The 20,684-nt window shown below is 46.3% G+C and overlaps 1 protein-coding gene across 3 annotated transcripts in view; it reads left to right on the plus strand.

Moving 5' to 3' along the window:
* Positions 1-20,684, plus strand: part of LOC128703315 (phospholipid-transporting ATPase IF) — a gene marked incomplete at its 5' end in the record, with an annotated part of 78,932 nt that overhangs the window by 36,021 nt on the left and 22,227 nt on the right. For all 3 annotated transcript variants that reach the window (XM_070085305.1, XM_070085306.1, XM_070085307.1), the window contains 5 exon segments: positions 4,883-5,044; positions 6,496-6,671; positions 7,210-7,313; positions 10,839-10,996; positions 13,229-13,318. In XM_070085305.1, coding sequence (XP_069941406.1) covers positions 4,883-5,044; positions 6,496-6,671; positions 7,210-7,313; positions 10,839-10,996; positions 13,229-13,318 — 690 coding nt within the window.

Here is a 20,684-nt window from a genome sequence, read left to right on the forward strand (position 1 = left end):
GTCTGACTCACTAGGGGCTGGGACAAGTGGTCTGGCTCACAAGGGGCTGGGACAGGTGGGTCTGACTCACAAGGGGCTGGGACAGGTGGGTCTGACTCACAATGGGCTGGGACAGGTGGGTCTGACTCACAATGGGCTGGGACAGGTGGGTCTGACTCACTAGGGGCTGGGACAAGTGGGTCTGGCTCACAAGGGGCTGGGACAGGTGGGTCTGGCTCACAATGGGCTGGGACAGGTGGGTCTGACTCACAATGGGCTGGGACAGGTGGGTCTGACTCACAAGGGGCTGGGACAGGTGGGTCTGACTCACAAGGGGCTGGGACATGTGGGTCTGACTCACAATGGGCTGGGACAGGTGGGTCTGACTCACAATGGGCTAGGACAGGTGGGTCTGACTCACAAGGGGCTGGGACAGGTGGGTCTGACTCACAAGGGGCTGGGACAGGTGGGTCTGACTCTCAAGGGGCTGGGACAGGTGGGTCTGACTCACAAGGGGCTGGGACAGGTGAGTCTGACTCACAAGGGGCTGGGACAGGTGGGTCTGACTCACAAGGGGCTGGGACAGGTGGGTCTGACTCACAATGGGCTGGGACAGGTGGGTCTGACTCACAAGGGGCTGGGACAGGTGGGTCTGACTCACAAGGGGCTGGGACAGGTGGGTCTGACTCACAAGGGGCTGGAACAGGTGGGTCTGACTCACAAGGGGCTGGGACAGGTGGGTCTGACTCACAAGGGGCTGGGACAGGTGAGTCTGACTCACAATGGGCTGGGACAGGTGGGTCTGACTCACAAGGGGCTGGGACAGGTGGGTCTGACTCACAAGGGGCTGGGACAGGTGGGTCTGACTCACAAGGGGCTGGGACAGGTGGGTCTGACTCACAAGGGGCTGGGACAGGTGGGTCTGACTCACAAGGGGCTGGGACAGGTGGGTCTGACTCACAAGGGGCTGGAACAGGTGGGTCTGACTCACAAGGGGCTGGGACAGGTGGGTCTGACTCACAAGGGACTGGGACAGGTGGGTCTGACTCACAAGGGGCTGGGACAGGTGGGTCTGACTCACAAGGGACTGGGACAGGTGGGTCTGACTCACAAGGGGCTGGGACAGGTGGGTCTGACTCACAAGGGGCTGGGACAGGTGGGTCTGACTCACAAGGGGCTGGGACAGGTGGGTCTGACTCACAAGGGGCTGGGACAGGTGGGTCTGACTCACAAGGGGCTGGGACAGGTGGGTCTGACTCACAAGGGGCTGGGACAGGTGGGTCTGACTCACAAGGGGCTGGGACAGGTGGGTCTGACTCACAAGGGGCTGGGACAGGTGGGTCTGACTCACAAGGGGCTGGGACAGGTGGGTCTGACTCACAAGGGGCTGGGACAGGTGGGTCTGACTCACAAGGGGCTGGGACAGGTGGGTCTGACTCACAAGGGGCTGGGACAGGTGGGTCTGACTCACAAGGGGCTGGGACAGGTGGGTCTGACTCACAAGGGGCTGGGACAGGTGGGTCTGACTCACAAGGGGCTGGGACAGGTGGGTCTGACTCACAAGGGGATGGGACAGGTGGGTCTGACTCACAAGGGGCTGGGACAGGTGGGTCTGGCTCACAAGGGGCTGGGACAGGTGGGTCTGACTCACAAGGGGCTGGGACAGGTGGGTCTGACTCACAAGGGGCTGGGACAGGTGGGTCTGACTCACAAGGGGCTGGGACAGGTGGGTCTGACTCACAAGGGGATGGGACAGGTGGGTCTGACTCACAAGGGGATGGGACAGGTGGGTCTGACTCACCCTGGGCTGGGACAGGTGGGTCTGACTCACAAGGGGCTGGGACAGGTGGGTCTGACTCACAAGGGGCTGGGACAGGTGAGTCTGACTCACAAGGGGCTGGGACAGGTGGGTCTGACTCACAAGGGGCTGGGACAGGTGGGTCTGACTCACAAGGGGCTGGGACAGGTGGGTCTGACTCACAAGGGGCTGGGACAGGTGGGTCTGACTCACAATGGGCTGGGACAGGTGGGTCTGACTCACAAGGGGCTGGGACAGGTGGGTCTGACTCACAAGGGGCTGGGACAGGTGGGTCTGACTCACAAGGGGCTGGGACAGGTGGGTCTGACTCACAAGGGGCTGGGACAGGTGGGTCTGACTCACAAGGGGCTGGGACAGGTGGGTCTGACTCACAATGGGCTGGGACAGGTGGGTCTGACTCACAAGGGGCTGGGACAGGTGGGTCTGACTCACAAGGGGCTGGGACAGGTGGGTCTGACTCACAAGGGGCTGGGACAGGTGGGTCTGACTCACAATGGGCTGGGACAGGTGGGTCTGACTCACAAGGGGCTGGGACAGGTGGGTCTGACTCACAAAGGGGCTGGGACAGGTGAGTCTGACTCACAAGGGGCTGGGACAGGTGGGTCTGACTCACAAGGGGCTGGGACAGGTGGGTCTGACTCACAAGGGGCTGGGACAGGTGGGTCTGACTCACAAGGGGCTGGGACAGGTGGGTCTGACTCACAAGGGGCTGGGACAGGTGGGTCTGACTCACAAGGGGCTGGGACAGGTGGGTCTGTCTCACAATGGGCTGGGACAGATGGGTCTGACTCACAAGGGGCTGGGACAGGTGGGTCTGACTCACAATGGGCTGGGACAGGTGGGTCTGACTCACAAGGGGCTGGGACAGGTGGGTCTGACTCACAATGGGCTGGGACAGGTGGGTCTGACTCACAAGGGGCTGGGACAGGTGGGTCTGACTCACAAAGGGGCTGGGACAGGTGAGTCTGACTCACAAGGGGCTGGGACAGGTGGGTCTGACTCACAAGGGGCTGGGACAGGTGGGTCTGACTCAGAAGGGGCTGGGACAGGTGGGTCTGACTCACAAGGGGCTGGGACAGGTGGGTCTGACTCACAAGGGGCTGGGACAGGTGGGTCTGACTCACAAGGGGCTGGGACAGGTGGGTCTGACTCACAAGGGGCTGGGACAGGTGGGTCTGACTCACAAGGGGCTGGGACAGGTGGGTCTGACTCACAAGGGGCTGGGACAGGTGGGTGTGACTCACAAGGGGCTGGGACAGGTGGGTCTGACTCACAATGGGCTGGGACAGGTGGGTCTGACTCACAAGGGGCTGGGACAGGTGGGTCTGACTCACAAGGGGCTGGGACAGGTGGGTCTGACTCACAAAGGGCTGGGACAGGTGGGTCTGACTCACAATGGGCTGGGACAGGTGGGTCTGACTCACAAGGGGCTGGGACAGGTGGGTCTGACTCACAAGGGGCTGGGACAGGTGAGTCTGACTCACAAGGGGCTGGGACAGGTGGGTCTGACTCACAAGGGGCTGGGAAAGGTGGGTCTGACTCACAAAGGTCTTCTCATAATTTCACTGTTGTAACTGTGATAAATAAGTTCAATAAATTTTACCGCCATTAAGAAGAAATATTTTAATGAATTATTATTATTGTTTGTAGTAGTAGTAGTAGTAATAGTAGTAGTAGTAGTAGTAATAGTAGTAGTAGTAGTAGTAGTAGTAGTGGTGGTGGATGGTGGTGGTGGATGGTGGTGGTGGTGGTGGTGGTGGTGGATGGTGGTGGTGGTGGTGTGGTGGTGGTGGTGGTGCTGGTGGTGGTGGTGGAGGTGGTGGTGGTGGAGGTGATGGTGGTGGTGGTGGTGGTGGTGGTGGGTGGAGGTGGTGGTGGTGGTGGTGGTGGTATGGTGGTGGTGGTGGTGGTGGTAGGTGAGTGGTGGTGGTGGTGGTGTTTGTGGTGATGGTGGTGGTGGTGGTGGTGGTGATAGTGGTGGTAGTAGGGGTGGTGGTGGTGGTGGTAGTGGTGAGGTGGTGGTGTGGTGGTGGTGGTGGTGGTGGTGGTGGTGGTAGGTAGGTGGTGGTGGTGGTGGTGGTGGTGGTGGTGAGGTGGTGATTGGTTGGTGGTGGTGTGGATAGTGGTGGAGGTAGGTGGTGGTGGTGGTGGTGGGTGGTGGTAGGTGGTGGTGGTGGTGAGTGGTGGTGGTGGTGGTGGTAGGTGGATTTGCAGTAGTAATAGTAGTAGTAGTAGTAGTAATAGTAGTAGTAGTAGTAATAGCAGTAGTAGTAGTAGTAATAGTAATAGTAGTTATACTAATAATAGTAGGAGTAGTTACAGTAGTAGCATTAGTAGTAGTAACAGTAGTAATATTAGTAGTAGTAGTATCAGTAATAATACTTGTATTTTTAAAATAATATTCCTGGTGAACGCTGAGTACAGAGACCAGAGACCAGAGACCAGAGACCAGAGTCCAGGGAATGAAAAAAAGTGGGAGAAAGAAGAAAATCGGGGCTAATCCGAGGAATAGGAGAACAGCTCTCATTCCTTTAACCAAAAGCCCATCTGTAGCATCCAGACATTTGTCCTAAATGACCTGGATACTGGATACCGGATACACGGTCCGAAAAATCGTAAATTATGAACAGTTTCGATTAAAATTTTCAGAATCTGAATATTTTAGTTAAAAAATCAATTATGTCAGAAATGCGTCTGAAACATCGAAATGTCCAATAATAATATAGATTTTTAAATAAAAAAAATCGTATTTTTTTTAAATAAGTGAAATATATGGGAATGGTGTAGCCAGTAGTGTTCATGAACTGGTAAATACAGAATTTCGTTCAGGCAACACACGTTGTTCCATGTAGCGTCGTGGTACAAAAGTTCTTGTGAATCGTATCTATAATAATCGGTTTCAAAATTATTCTGGGTTTCTTGAGCACGAAATAATAGTGTTGAAATATGATGAGTTTTTCTTAGGTGAAGGTAATATTACGAATTTTTGTGTTTACGTTATATTCGTTGAACGTTCACTTAAGAACGGACACACGGCAACAGGTATGTACGAACGCTGTTAACTTCAAACGTTCACTTTTGCAGGTGCAGTACTTGTTCACGGACAAGACTGGAACACTGACGGAGAACTGCATGAACTTCCGGCAGTGTTCAGTGGACGGGGTGAAGTACGTGGACGTGGGAGGTTGTATCCACACCTTTGATGAAGACGATAACTCCAGGACCTTCCCTCTCCATACCTGCCCTGTAAGTCTCCACACTCATGTTATATATATATTTATATATATATATATATATATATATATATATATATATATATATATATATATATATATATATATATATATATATATATATATATATATATATATATGTATGTATATATATATATATATATATATATATATATATATATATATATATATATATATATATATATATATATATATATATATATATATATGCAAAACAACCACTTTGAAAGAATAGAGAAATTCCAAGCGCTTTCGTGACTACTCACATTATCAAGGAACAATGAAAATAATGCATCAAAGGAAGGCATATAAAGGGTCTAGCCCACACCTCACTATCACATCCCACAACAAAGCAACACCTGACGCGCGACTCATAAGAAAGAGAACACTGCAGCAGGCCCGCTGGCCCAACTAGACAGGTCCTTCATACAACCCACCAACAAACTATTCTACCGAAGAATTAAGAATTTTAAAAAATTTTATTTGTCCAGTGTATTATTACATTCTTCCCAAATTCTATTAATTATAAATGGATCTAATTTATATAAACCAAAGGAAATGTTATTGTCAGAACTGCTTTTTATGAAACAGTTTCAAGATTGATGGACTGACCACATTGACTCAAGGTTGAGGGACTGATTACCTCATTCTCCTCCTGTTCTTCACCATTCTCCTTCGTATGGACTGATGAAGCCACTGTGTGGCGAAACGTTTCCTCAATGAAGATACCCAAGAGCTGCACATGTGTCTAATTTATCAACGTGTCGGTTCTCTGAACCATTCATCTACAATATATATATATATATATATATATATATATATATATATATATATATATATATATATATATATATATATATATATATATATATGTGTGTGTGTGTGTGTGTGTGTGTGTGTGTGTTTGTGTGTGTGTGTGTGTGTGTGTGTGTGTGTGTGTGTGTGTGTGTGTGTGTGTGTGTGTGTGTGTGTGTGTGTATGTGTATGTATGTATGTCGTTCCGAACAGGTAAAATTGGTCATTTAACAAGAACTCATTTCAAATTAAGTCCTTTCTAAAATTTTCTCTTATACGTTTGAAGATATATTTTTTCATTTATATTAATGTAAAAATTAATAATTTTGTACCAAAAGAACCTTAAGAAACTTACCTGACCTTATTATAACAAGCGCAATTTAATTTAGCCTAATCCAACTAAATATATTTTAGATAAGTTTACAATAATTTAATAATAAACAAACACAATGAAATATATTTTTTTTGTTAGGTTCAGAATGATTTTTGCGAAATTATTAAAATCACAAATTTTCGCTTGCCTTATTCGGCAAGAAGAGCGTTGCTATTTAAGCCGAAATCACAAGTTTTACCTATTCACCACGACATCCATATATAGGAAAAATGCTTAATCGTCAAGTTTTCCAACATACTTCGTGACTTCCGCAGGCGAACCTCGTCACCTTCTTGCAGACGCTGGCTCTGTGTCACACTGTGGAGGCGAGCCCCAAGATCAAGGCAGCCGAGCCACAGACTGTGGAGGAGGACATAGAGCTCTCCAACCTGTGGCTAGAATACCAGGCCTCCAGCCCCGACGAGAAGGCCCTGGTGGAGGCTTGTGCGAGGTATGAGTGATGTAGTTGGTTCCTAATAGAGTAAACTATAGACTATACTGGCAAGATTACATCGTGGACTAATTTTGCAGTAAAATTACTGATATTAGCAATAATATTGGCATCATGCTGATATATAGCATCAACGAGAATTGGCACCTTCTTTAAGCACTGAACGTAAACATTGTGGCTTTTCTGATTTGTCTCAGTATTTCAAGTCCCTCTCGTCATTTTTATATATTTTACATGGAACCTTTTGACTCTACTTTAAGGACTTTACTTATAGTGCGGGCGCCTACCTTTGCTTCCTGAGGAAGGTAATGTGGCCTTATGGCTTAGCGAATCAGTAACTGGTTGTAGTCTGGGAAGGTGTCGCGATTCTCTTGAGGCGAATTGCCGCCGTCTTCACGTCTATTCTTCACGTCACTGTGTGGCGATAGATTTCCTCAATAAAGATACCCAAGTGTTGCACATGTGTCTAATTTATCGTATCGTAAGACTGCAATATATCAGTGTAGTGGAGGTGAGAGTCACCTACTGTGGTCCTCAGGTACGGTGTGGTCTTCGAGGGTTACATCAAGGGGGAACTGCGTCTCAGCGTCAAGGGCCACACCAAGACCTTTACACGTCTTCAAGTTCTTGAGTTCGACTCAGGTGAGTACAACACTCACCTTCCAGCAGACTCATTCGTCACACAGGTCCTCAAGTTCGACTCAGGTGAGTATAACACTCACATTCCAGCAGACTCACTCGTCACACAGGTCCTCAAGGTCGACTCAGGTGAGTATAACACTCACATTCCAGCAGACTCACTCGTCACACAGGTCCTCAAGTTCGACTCAGGTGAGTATAACACTCACATTCCAGCAGACTCACTCGTCACACAGGTCCTCAAGTTCGACTCAGGTGAGTATAACACTCACATTCCAGCAGACTCACTCGTCACACAGGTCCTCAAGTTCGACTCAGGTGAGTATAACACTCACATTCCAGCAGACTCACTCGTCACGCCCTCACACTCAACTTCAGCATAATTTAAAAGGAAGATTATGTTCACAATACCGCCTCCCTGGAAAAAATACACAGTAATGCAGTATAATGTGATCCTTTATCGACGAGTGTTTCGCCTACACTGTGGACTTTATCAACTCACAAAGAGCTTGTGACTTGATAAAGTCACTTTATCAGTCACTTTACACTGCCGTTGTGTCTACGTTACTTTACGTTACAGTTAAGTTTAACTCAACATCAGACATAGTATAGTTTTTTCAGTATTTTCTGAAAGATTAGCGTTTGAATCATTCCAGTCCGAGGAAGGAGAAAGTAGCTCCAGTACCTTCGACCAAGAACCCTACACCTGCATTGAGACACCCTCTGTAAAGCCAAGTGTTTTTTGGTTAGAACATTGAGTAGATAGATCACCTGACCTGCCCTGAGATCACCTGACCTGCCCTGAGGAGATCACCTGATCTGTCCTGAGATCACCTGATCTGTCCTGAGATCACCTGATCTGTCCTGAGATCACCTGACCTACCTTAAGATCACCTGATCTGACCTGACATCACCTGACCTACCCTGGGATCACCTGACCTACCCTGAGACCACCTGACCTGCCCTGAGGAGATCATCTGACCTGCCCTGGGATCACCTGACCTACCCAGAGACCACCTGACCTGCCTTGAGATCACTTGACCTGCCCTGAGATGACCTGACCTGCTCTGAGGAGATCACCTGACCTCTTCTGAGGAGATCACCTGATCTGTCCTGAGATCACCTGACCTACCTTAAGATCACCTGATCTGACCTGACATCACCTGACCTACCCTGGGATCACCTGACCTACCCAGAGACCACCTGACCTGCCTTGAGATCACTTGACCTGCCCTGAGATCACCTGACCTGCTCTGAGGAGATCACCTGACCTGCTCTGATGAGATCACCTGATCTGTCCTGAGATCACCTGACCTACCTTAAGATCACCTGATCTGACCTGACATCACCTGACCTACCCTGGGATCACCTGACCTACCCAGAGACCACCTGACCTGCCTTGAGATCACTTGACCTACCCTGAGATCACCTGACCTGCTCTGAGGAGATCACCTGACCTGCTCTGAGGAGATCACCTGACCTGCTCTGAGGAGATCACCTGACCTGCACTGAGATCATCTGACCTGCTCTGAGGAGGAAGTGTCTTGAAGCCGTTGAGGGGCTCTTGATGCAAGGAACTGGATCCCTTCTTCCTCTCCTTGGATCATACCTCATGCACCACATGAACCCCTGTGGGCTTAGAGCTTCCGGTGACTAAAACAACAACAACAACAACATATTAATAATAATAATAATAATAATAATAATAATAATAATAATAATAATAATAATAATAATAATAATAATAATAATAGCAACCTTGTGTGTACTCTCCTTGAATATTACAGTTGTTCGAATCAAGGTTCCCTGGCCGCCAGTGCTTCAGTAGGAGCTCGGCTTCACTGACACCCCAGTTTGTGTGTACTTCCCGGGACTGCCAGTGTCCCAGCATAACTGATTATTATCAAACGGAGGATCGAGCCTCCACCAGTGTTTGCTCTGAATAACCTAACATAGTTTCTTTCTTCGTTAGATTTAAACAATATCGTCTCCACGATGGTTATTAAAGCAAAACCAGGAATTAAAGCAAGCTTTTAGTGCTTTATACACAAGAATATACACCATATATACGTGTGTATAGTGAGTGATATATATGTTTTTGTATATACATTAGGAGACAGTTTTCAGTGTATTTAAGAGTCTGTATATATATATATATATATATATATATATATATATATATATATATATATATATATATATATATATATATATATATATATATATATATATATATATATATATATATATATATATATATATGTATATATATATAATGGAAAAACAAGTCATTAGCAGTATGTAAAGAGTAGTTAAAAGCCTTTCACACTGTTGCCAGTGTTTCGTCAGGAGCTATGCATTGATTCAATAGATAGATGACGTGGAAAATTCTCAGCCGTAAATAGACTATGCCGTCAGCACTTTATCCCGTCTCTTAGAGGAGTGACAGAGTATAACACTGCGTGTTTACCCCTGAGAGTTTCCCGCTCCATATACGTAGTGCAACATTACATAGCGCCTGATGAAAGACTTTCAACAAAGTGAATGATCTTGGTCTCAGCAGGAAGCATCAACACTCACTGGGATACAAAAGTATTTTATACTCTTCTTTACCATACCAATATCTTATTAATTCTACTTAAAAATTACATGACGTTAAATTATTGAGTACACAGAGTCTCGTCCCAAGAGCTGTACACCAACTTGCTCCCCAATGTTCATCACAACATTGTATTTCATTCACGTTAACATAAATACTCCACTACAAATTTCAGTTGTTCAGATCCCAGTCTGTCTTTTTCAGTGACCTTTATCATGTGGGAGTTCGAACACGTGGATTGGGTAAAGTAATACTCACGTAGGCTGGTAGTACGTATAATTACAGATAATGTGGGGAGCGCCCTTACAGCCGTAACCCTGTCTCCTTGCTCACTCTCGTAACACTAACTGCCGCCCACAGTACCCATATGTGAGGGGGTCTTTGAATACTGCTAGGTCAGCACAATATGAATTCAACAGTGACTCAGGCAGAGACGGTTGGTAGTGAGTCAACTACTGGTACACTGGTTACTGGTAACTGGTTACTACTACTGAGACCTTGACTAATTTTCACCCAGACAAGACGAGACGTGACAGTTATGGGCTGATGAAATGTGTATACAATTTCTTTTGAGGGCGGGACACCTTGTATTATGAACCAAAGTTAATAAATAATCAGTCAAGCTCACCTTCAGACCAAGTAAGCTTGTGGCTGCTCAGGAAGGTGAAGCTCACTGCTTCAAACTGCTCGTCAATAAATCTCAAAAAAATCTCACTAAACTTTTCTCTTAAGACTAAGTTATTCACAAGTTTTGTTAACTTTACCCAAATGGAAAATTCACTTTTTTGCACTTTTTCAATATATTTTTTTTTCTTATTACTAGAGTACTCTGGTTATACGAATTTATAGAAAATGTGAATTTATTGTATATATATATGAGGTTTAGTTCTTTATATGAAATATACTGACTGGGTATCTGCGTCCCGCAGACCGGAAGTGCATGTCTGTGGTAGTGCAGGAGGAATCTGGTAAAATCTGGCTGCTGACAAAGGGCGCTGAGAGCAGTGTGTTGGCCAGATGCTGTGACGACACCAAACAGCAGCGCCTTCACCAGGCAACACTCAACCATATCAACGACTACGCCATGGTTAGCAGGGAGGGAGGGAGACAGGGAAGAATAGAGGCAGGGACGGAGGGATGCAGGGAGGAATAGAGGCAGGGACGGAGGGATGCAGGGAGGAATATAGAGGCAGGGACGGAGGGATGCAGGGAGGAACAGAGGCAGGGATGGAGGGAGACAGGGAAGAATAGAGGCAGGGACGGAGGGATGCAGGGAGGAATAGAGGCAGGGACGGAGGGATGCAGGGAGGAATAGAGGCAGGGACGGAGGGATGCAGGGAGGAATAGAGGCAGGGACGGAGGGAGACAGGGAAGAATAGAGGCAGGGACGGAGGGAGACAGGGAAGAATAGAGGCAGGGACGGAGGGATGCAGGAAGGAATAGAGGCAGGGACGGAGGGATGCAGGGAGGAATAGAGGCAGGGGCGGAGGGATGCAGGAAGGAATAGAGGCAGGGACGGAGGGATGCAGGAAGAAATAGAGGCAGGGACGGAGGGATGCAGGGAGGAATAGAGGCAGGGACGGAGGGATGCAGGGAGGAATAGAGGCAGGGGCGGAGGGATGCAGGGAGGAATAGAGGCAGGGACGGAGGGATGCAGGGAGGAATAGAGGCAGGGGCGGAGGGATGCAGGAAGGAATAGAGGCAGGGACGGAGGGATGCAGGGAGGAATAGAGGCAGGGACGGAGGGATGCAGGGAGGAATAGAGGCAGGGGCGGAGGGATGCAGAGAGGAATAGAGGCAGGGACGGAGGGATGCAGGGAGGAATAGAGGCAGGGACGGAGGGATGCAGGGAGGAATAGAGGCAGGGGCGGAGGGATGCAGGGAGGAATAGAGGCAGGGACGGAGGGATGCAGGGAGGAATAGAGGCAGGGACGGAGGGAGACAGGGAAGAATAGAGGCAGGGACGGAGGGATGCAGGGAGGAATAGAGGCAGGGACGGAGGGATGCAGGGAGGAATAGAGGCAGGGACGGAGGGATGCAGGGAGGAATAGAGGCAGGGACGGAGGGAGACAGGGAAGAATAGAGGCAGGGACGGAGGGAGACAGGGAAGAATAGAGGCAGGGACGGAGGGATGCAGGAAGGAATAGAGGCAGGGACGGAGGGATGCAGGGAGGAATAGAGGCAGGGGCGGAGGGATGCAGGAAGGAATAGAGGCAGGGACGGAGGGATGCAGGAAGAAATAGAGGCAGGGACGGAGGGATGCAGGGAGGAATAGAGGCAGGGACGGAGGGATGCAGGGAGGAATAGAGGTAGGGGCGGAGGGATGCAGGGAGGCTAGGCAAGGGAAGGGATGTTGGGATGGGTGGAGAAAACTTAGGGAGAGAGGCATTGATAGACACGGAGTAAGGGAAGAGTAAGTGAAAGGGGGAGGAAGAGGTGAAAGGGTGATAGAAAGGGTGTAGAGAAGGCAGGGAGAAGGATAAACGAAGGAGGGTTATAAGAAGAAAGAATAAAGTGAAGGGAAAGAGAAGAGAGACAGAAAAATGAACTGCACAATTGACAACAATCGTGTATTAAAATTTCTATAGAATAATTCATTTTGGTGTCACCGCCATTTTATCAAAATTAACTTTTATGACTTAGTGCAATAATTATTATGCTACACTATAAAACCCTCTTTCTCACCTTTCTAATTAGAATAAATATTTAGCACATAAAAAAAACTCTCTCCATAATACTCAGAGCATCATTATAGCTCACTCTATCCGATATTTCATTCTTCAACTATTTAAATTTTCATCTAAAAACCACGCATCTAACTCGTGATTAACGGAAGGAGGATCGAGCCTCCACCACACCTCGCAGAGTTGCAGAGACCCACGTAAATTTATCTCTCTCTCTCTCTCTTTTGTAGATGAATGGTTCAGAGAACCGACATGTTGATAAATTAGACACATGTGCAACTGTTGGGTATCTTTATTGAGGAAACGTTTCGCCACACAGTGGCTTCATCAGTCCATACGTAGGAGAAACTTGAAGAACAGGAGGAGAATGAGGTAATCAGTCCCTCAACCTTGAGTCGATGTGTTCAGTCCATCAATCTTGAATAGAATACCAGAATAGAATTCTATTCAAGATTGATGGATTGAACACATCGACTCAAGGTTGAGGGACTGATTACCTCATTCTTCTCCTGTTCTTCAAGTTTCTCCTACGTATGGACTGATGAAGCCACTGTGTGGCGAAACGTTTCCTCAATAAAGATACCCAAGAGTTGCACATGTGTCTAATCTCTCTCTCTTTTTGCGTCTTCCCCCAGCTAGGTCTGCGGACGCTGGCTGTGGGCAGGAGGGAGCTTAGCTTACAACAGTACACAGACTTTGCCAGTCAACTCACCCGAGCTAAACAGGTCTGTACTGTCTCCACTCTGGTGCAGATCTTTCAAGGATCTTCGTGTTGCAAAGAAAATACAATATTTGTCCCAGTTCAGAAACACATTGCCTTTTTTTTGGGGTCGCCACACTGTGAGATAACAAAACATGTGGCGAATTAGACATATGTGCAACATCTGGGAATATTTTGTAGATGTCTGGCCAACCAGTGACTGAGAAAGCCACTGGCTGACGACATGTCTATATAACAAAGATACCCAGATGTTGCACGTGTGTCTAATTCATCATTTTGTCGGAAATAAGTCACTTTGTATGACTTTTTTTGGGTTCTCGAGGTAGTAACAGTGATTGTTTTAATAACAAATTTACAATGCACTCAAGTAATATTTTTTAGTGTATGTGTTAATACAGAATATTTAATAATATTTCAGGGTATATATTATTATTGTATATTTATAATTATGTATTATTGCTACGTTTAATTAATGTGTCAGTCACATTACATTCAGTAGGTTTTTCATTCCGTGGAATTACCGTCTCTCTAAATTAATTTAAGAGACGGTAATCCCACAGAATGAACGACCCATCATTATCAACCCAATTTATTACAGAACAATTACCATCTCAAAGATTATAGGCAAAAAAAAACCACTGTATGTAATATTAAGTCACTCACTACATGGGCGACTTAAAGCAATAAAGGCATGTGAAGCCTGATATTTAATGGGTCTCTGATATTGTTATCGATGGTATCAGTGTGATCTTTGAACTCTAGTTTTCATCACACTTAGTATTTTTATGTAGACTTTTTTAAAATACATATGTTGGGTGTATGTGTTAATTAAAGATTTTAGGGGGTTTATTTCGTATTCAGATTAGAGGCATGAATCAGGCATTGGTACTATGTATAATTTATTTAAGTATTAAGAATACTATTAAGACAAAATATTCCACATAATCTATAAGCAAAACTCTGGAAGTTGTAGAAGCGAGAGGTAAAATTTACCACAAGCACTTGAGTGATTCTGAGAAATGACTTCCACGCTGGGAATATCCACTGAAAGTCTTCCCTTATCCTTCTCTTAATCCTTCACTCCCGACTCCGGACTATCCTATTCCAAAGGCTCTCCAGCCTAGACTATCTGCCGAGGCAAAAGAAGATATCTTATATATTATAACCCAATAAATGTCCAAGAAAATGTTTGCTCTGCATCGTAGCTCCATTTGTCTCTTCATTGCATATTGCTTGGTATTACGAACATAGGTGTAGTCTAGTGGCCTGCACACCTGGCTGTAGTACGATAACCAAGGTAGGAACGAACAGCAGGGAGTAATTACTTACATTTCCTCCACCAAACAGCAAGCAGTGTATGTACCATATATGCAGAGAATATGTACAATAAGGCAAATGCAAGCAAAATACACGTTGAGAACGACTGCGACCAGACTTCGATGTACGTCTGCCAATGTTGACTCACGAGTATACCACATCGCTTCACAACTTTGGTGGGCTTTCTTTTCATTGGCTAGTTGAACCAAGGTGTTAGCATAACCTGGGGGTTCCCTACTCATTTATACCCTTAGCACCTGGTTCACTGGTCGGGAGGCAGCCTATATGGGTGTATGATATATGCCGAGTAAAATGTAACATACTCTGAGCGTGCTACACTTGGAAAGCTTACTCAGCTAAACTAACCCAATTAAGCCGTTAACAAGGTATCGCCTTTAAACTAACAGTGAGACCAAGTAACTAAAATGTCATCAGAGCCAGTGGAAGGCCTCGGTCAGATGACCAAAAGCTCCAGCTGCGAGTCATCATATGACTAAGACCCGTATCAGGAAATAATTGTCCTGTTTTCTGACGAATCTTAACTATCTGTGACTTCATTTAGTTGGTGTCTTTTAGGTCTCTCTTAATATAATTTATATTTTTAAAGGGCTAGACTGGTCAGCCAGCAGAAGGCTTCAACAAGAGTAGCTAACTACTGTTGTTGAGCGTTTACAATTACTGAAAAGAATGTGATGAATGGTTTGAAAAACCGACAAGTTGAAGATTGAGACACTTATGCAGCATATGGGAATCTTTATTCAGGAAACGTTTCGCCACACAGTGGCTTCATCAGTCCAATACAAAGAGGAAGGCGTAAGGAGAGGAGGAGAATGAGGTAATCAGTCCCTCAGCCTGGAGTCGATGTGTTCAGTCCATCAATCTTGTAGAATGTACAGCATAGGGCCGTAGACGTGGCTTATATACTGTAGTGAGGTGACGTGAAGCAGGCGGAGGCGGGGTCATAGTGGTACCATCCACTAGTCGAAGTAGGTCTTCGTCCAAAGGTTGAACAAGTGTTGAAGAATTCTTTGTAACAAGGTCCCATGATGCTGCAGTGTCTGACAGTTGTGATGAATGGTTTGAAAAACCTATGCTGTACATTCTACAAGATTGATGGACTGAACACATCGACTCCAGGCTGAGGGACTGATTACCTCATTCTCCTCCTCTCCTTACGCCTTCCTCTTTGTATTGGACTGATGAAGCCACTGTGTGGCGAAACGTTTCCTGAATAAAGATTCCCATATGCTGCATAAGTGTCTCAATCTTCAACTGAAAAGAATAAAAGTCACAATACCGTGACTAGAACAATACACAGATAACACGCGCATAGGAGAATGAAACTTATGACGATATCTGGGTCCTACATGGAGCATTAACAAGTCACACAGAAGAGTGAAGGGAAGGGAGCCAGCATATATACGAGAGGGGGCGGGGCCGGGAGAAGTAGAAAGAAAGGGAGGAGTATAAATGTTCTTGATAAGCACCCTAATGTTCTTGATAAGCACCCTAATGTTCTTGATAAGTACCCTAATGTTCTTGACAAACTCTCTAATCTAGTAATACCTTGACTTCAGGGTATCACTCCTCTCTCTAGAATGCTGGCTTCCCACAGCTCACGTACTCTACAGGACATCACCTTGGACTGCTTCCCAGTCATTACAAGAGCTCTATTGTGCATCTTGTCCAGAGACAATCACGGTTCTCTAGCAACAAGTAGGTACCTGGGTGTTGGCCGACTGGTGTGGGTTGCATCCTCGGGGGGGGGCGTGAAGGAGCTGGGAGGATACCTCAGGTAGGGCTGGGGCTTCGAAATGAGGTAAGATCACAGTTCTTAGTAAAAAAGAAAAAAAAGATGGAACTGAGGGGTATATACAGCCACCATTAACCCCTAAATGCATTTTATAAGTAAACTTACTCTCTCTCTCTCTCTCTCTCTCTCTCTCTCTCTCTCTCTCTCTCTCTCTCTCTCTCTACTGACAAGCATTTACAGGTTTGACAAGGTTAAGGATTCCTACTTTATTGACAAGCTAATTTGAGGTTGATTCCTACCTTTATTGATAACAGCTGTCATTTGAAAGCACTTTTTATTGTTATGAGACATACAAGTAGGGAACAGGATGAAGTTGGAGCCATCTGTGGGCCAGCATTTTCATTTGATCAACTGACGTTATCTCGTTGACATCATTATGCTGAACGAATGTGTTCCATACTCGAGTCATCCTGGGTATGTATGATCTCAGATGGAGTGATGTTCTGGAGAAGGGTACAGCCAGAGTGGAAGTTGCTGCTTTCTGCCCGTCTTGTGGCATAAAAGCTTGTTTCGCGCTGTCCTCGAAGTGGATCCAAGTGTGGTATTTTGACATGTGGCCTTGTACATAACAGTAAGGCCACCCACATCCCTCCTATGTTGAAGGCTCTGCTGAAATGACAGATCCATCAGGATGGGTCCAGGCAGAAGATGAGACGCCTTGCTCTGTTCTCTACTCTGTCAAGCAGGTCGCAGATGAGAGGGGGGACAGGCAAACCAAGAAAGTGGAGCATACTCAAGGTGTGAGCGTACTTGTGCCTCGTGCAGTATCTTGCAACCCCTACTGTCAAGCAGATGCGAGATACGGCGAAGTGCTGTAAGCTTCCTGGCTGCCTTGTTGCAAGATTTACAACATGGTTCTTCATGGTTAGTTTGGAGTCAAATTTCACCCCAAGGATATCAACTTCTTCTCCAGGTGCCAACATCCTCCCATTCATCCTCACTACTGCCAGCATTACCATCATGGTGCCTAGAGACGATCATCATTTGCGTTTTCTCAGGTGCAAATGTTACTTGCCATCTATTTCCCCAAGCTGATATAGCTCTCAGCTGGTGATTGATGTAGCTTAGAGCAGCTGGCATTTCTTCTCTTGGATAAGTGAATGTCAGTGTACAGTCGTCTGCATATGCATGTGATTCTGGGATGAGATGAAGAAGGTCGTTGAAGTAGACATTCCATAACAGTGGACCCAGCACACTTCCTTGTGGAACGCTTGCCCCAATAGGATGTCTTGCTGATTCCGTTCCATTGAGGACTACACTTAGAGATCTACCATGAAGGTAATCACTGAGGAGACATAGCGTAGAGCCTGCAATTCCCAGTGCTTGAAGTTTTGCTAAGAGGCCCTGGTGCCACACCCCCCGGTCGAAAGCGCCAGCAATGTCCAGTGCTACCACACAGCTGACTTTGGATTCATCCAGTGACTGGTGCCACTTAGTGGAGAGGTTTAACAACAGATCGGCAGCAGAGTAACCTTTCCTGAAGCCATATTGACGATCACAAAGTAGTGAGTGGTAGTCAAAAAAAATCTGTCATTTGTCTTGAGATTATTGTCTCAAGGATCTTACCAGTGATTGACAGGAGTGACACTGGTCTGTAGTTGCTGATTTCTGCTCTGCTCTTCTTTTTGTGAACAGGGACTACATTTGCCTCTTTCCATGGAGAGGGCCATTTGCACTGTACTAGGCAGTGCTGAAAGATGCGAGTTAGAGGTGCTGCTAGCTGGTCTGCACATCTTCTTAACAATCTTGGGCTCAACTTGTCTGGGCCCACAGCCTTTTCTTGGTCAAGTGATTTAAGAAGGAAATGCACCTCCTCCTGCCTTATTGTCACCCCTGACAGTTTGATACAGTTCTTGCAGCTAGCCAAGGAGGGTCCCTTGCTGGATCAGGAACTTGCATTTGTTAGCAAAGTGTTCGCAAAGAGAGGTCCACTTTCTCTTGACTACTAGTAGAGGTGGTCCCATCCTGTCGATTTAGAGGTGGAATAAGTTCATCAGGCAGATAACCTTGTCTGTCCTTGACCAGGGACCACCAGGTTTTGGAGCCTACCCTACCTGATGCTAACTTTCTTTTTAGTGTCCAACTCCCATTTAGCAATGGCCCACTTTTGAACATCACCCATATGCCTACAGGCTTGCATGTGCAAGTTCCTGTTATAGGTGGTAGGATGTCTCTTATACCTTCGCCATGCTTTGTACTTAGCAGTAGCAGCCTCTCTACAACGAAAGCCAAACCAAGGCTGATCTGTAGGCTTTGTCACATATTGCCGGTGAGGAATGTGTTCTTGTTGCAGATTAAGGATGTGTCCAGTGAAGGCTTTCACTTGGTTGTCAACATCCCCTGGAGAAGAGCATTCCAGTCGGTGGTGGCGAGCTCAGAGCAAAGGGCTGGCCAATTACCTCTTTCCCATAGCCAGGTTGTGCGTGTGGACTCCTCACCTCGTTCTGTTGGGATCTTAAGTGTGGTAAAAACAGCCTTGTGGTCAGACGATCCAACGTACCCGAGGGGTTGACAAGTGACTATGCCTTCTGCCAGATCACTCACTACTGGGTCAAGGGAAGGAGCCAGAGATATGAGTAGGGAAATCAACAAAGTTTCTCATGTCAAACACTGCAAGAAGGTCATCAAAGTCCCTCTGTATAAGGTGCTGGTTGAGGTCACCAACAATTATAATATGTTGACAGTTGTGTTGTAGCAGAAGGGAGTCAATATTTTCCATTAGAGGAAGTTGATAGAGGGTCTGCATGTTGCCACTGAGGTCTGTACATTGCACATGCTAGTACAGAGGTACTAGTGTTTATACAGAGCTTGAAGAACATCATTTCAAGATGTGTAGGGGTGGCAACATCTATGTGCTGGGCATGAACACTTTTAGAGAAGCACACAGCAACACCACCTCCTTGCCCTTGCCTGTCTCTTCTCATCCATGAGGTGTAGCCAGCAATTCTTGCAAAATTTTCTGGAGTCCTGTCATCCAAAAATGTTTCAACAACAGCCATCATGTCGGGACGTCGAGTGTTCACAAAGCTATGTGTGAGCTCTCCAACATTAGTAATGAAACCTCTAATGTTGGCCGACAGGATGCTGATAGACTGGCTCCTCATGATGAAGTGGTCAGCTTGAGGTGGTGGGTGTGTAGGGAATGTAAGGTGCCTGCCCTTGAGAGAGGTAGGGTACTGAGGCAGCTGCAGGGATGTAGGTCTGTGGTCTTGTATAAGGCCCAATCCCACCTGCTGGGCTGGGATAGGAGTAGCTGAGTGAGTGACGTGTGAGAGTGTTTACCAATTCAGAGATCCTGCTCTCTCTCTCTCTCTCTCTCTCTCTCTCTCTCTCTCTCTCTCTCTCTCTCTCTCTCTCTCTCTCTCTCTCCCTCTCTCTCTCTCTCTCTCTCTCTCTCTCTCTCTCTCTCTCTCTCTCTCTCTCTCTCTCTCTCTCTCTCTCTCTCTCTCTCTCTCTCTCTCTCTCTCTCTCAGTCTTGACTAATAGGAACTGTACCAACTGACTGATGATCCTGTGAAATCGCAATCATTGTCCTTTTCCTGCGGAGTGATACGGGGGTTATGCGGGTTTTAGTAGTTTGTGGCATGCTAAGAGTAGGTTACATATTATTCGGTGTATGTCACACACCCATATAGGCTGCCTCCCGACCGGCGAACCAGATGATAAGTGTTTAACGATCAGGGGGCCCGTTGTTACACCAGCACCTTGGTTCAACCAACCAATCACAAGGAAGCCAGCCAAAGCTGTGAAGCGATGTGGTACACTTGTGAAACAACTTTGGCAGACTTGCCTTCGCTACTGGTCGTCACGGTTTGACAGTGTCTTATGCTTGCATTTGCCTCACTGTACATAGGCTATATAATTTTCAACTTTCAGCTTATTTTCAGTGAAGGAAATATAGCAATTTATTTTCTGCTGTCTTTTAGCTGGTTTCTAATTGGTTATCGCATTACTGCCAGGTGTGCAGGCCATATCAATAATAATAATAATAATAATAATAATAATAATAATAATAATAATAATAATAATAATAATAATAATAATAATAATAATAATATCTTAATTTCTACCAGTAGATGTACAGGGTATACAGGTCTACCTGACATCAATGACATAGTACTATATAGAAAGCCTCTTGTTATGCAGAGCATTTCGGGCAAATTAGGTCAGTTTTGTCCCAGGATGCGACCCACACCAATTCACTAACACCCAGGTATCCATTATACTGATGGGGAAGATA

Source organism: Cherax quadricarinatus, chromosome 15 (assembly GCF_038502225.1).
Source record: "Cherax quadricarinatus isolate ZL_2023a chromosome 15, ASM3850222v1, whole genome shotgun sequence".
In the NCBI taxonomy this organism is placed as follows: Eukaryota; Metazoa; Arthropoda; class Malacostraca; order Decapoda; family Parastacidae; genus Cherax; species Cherax quadricarinatus.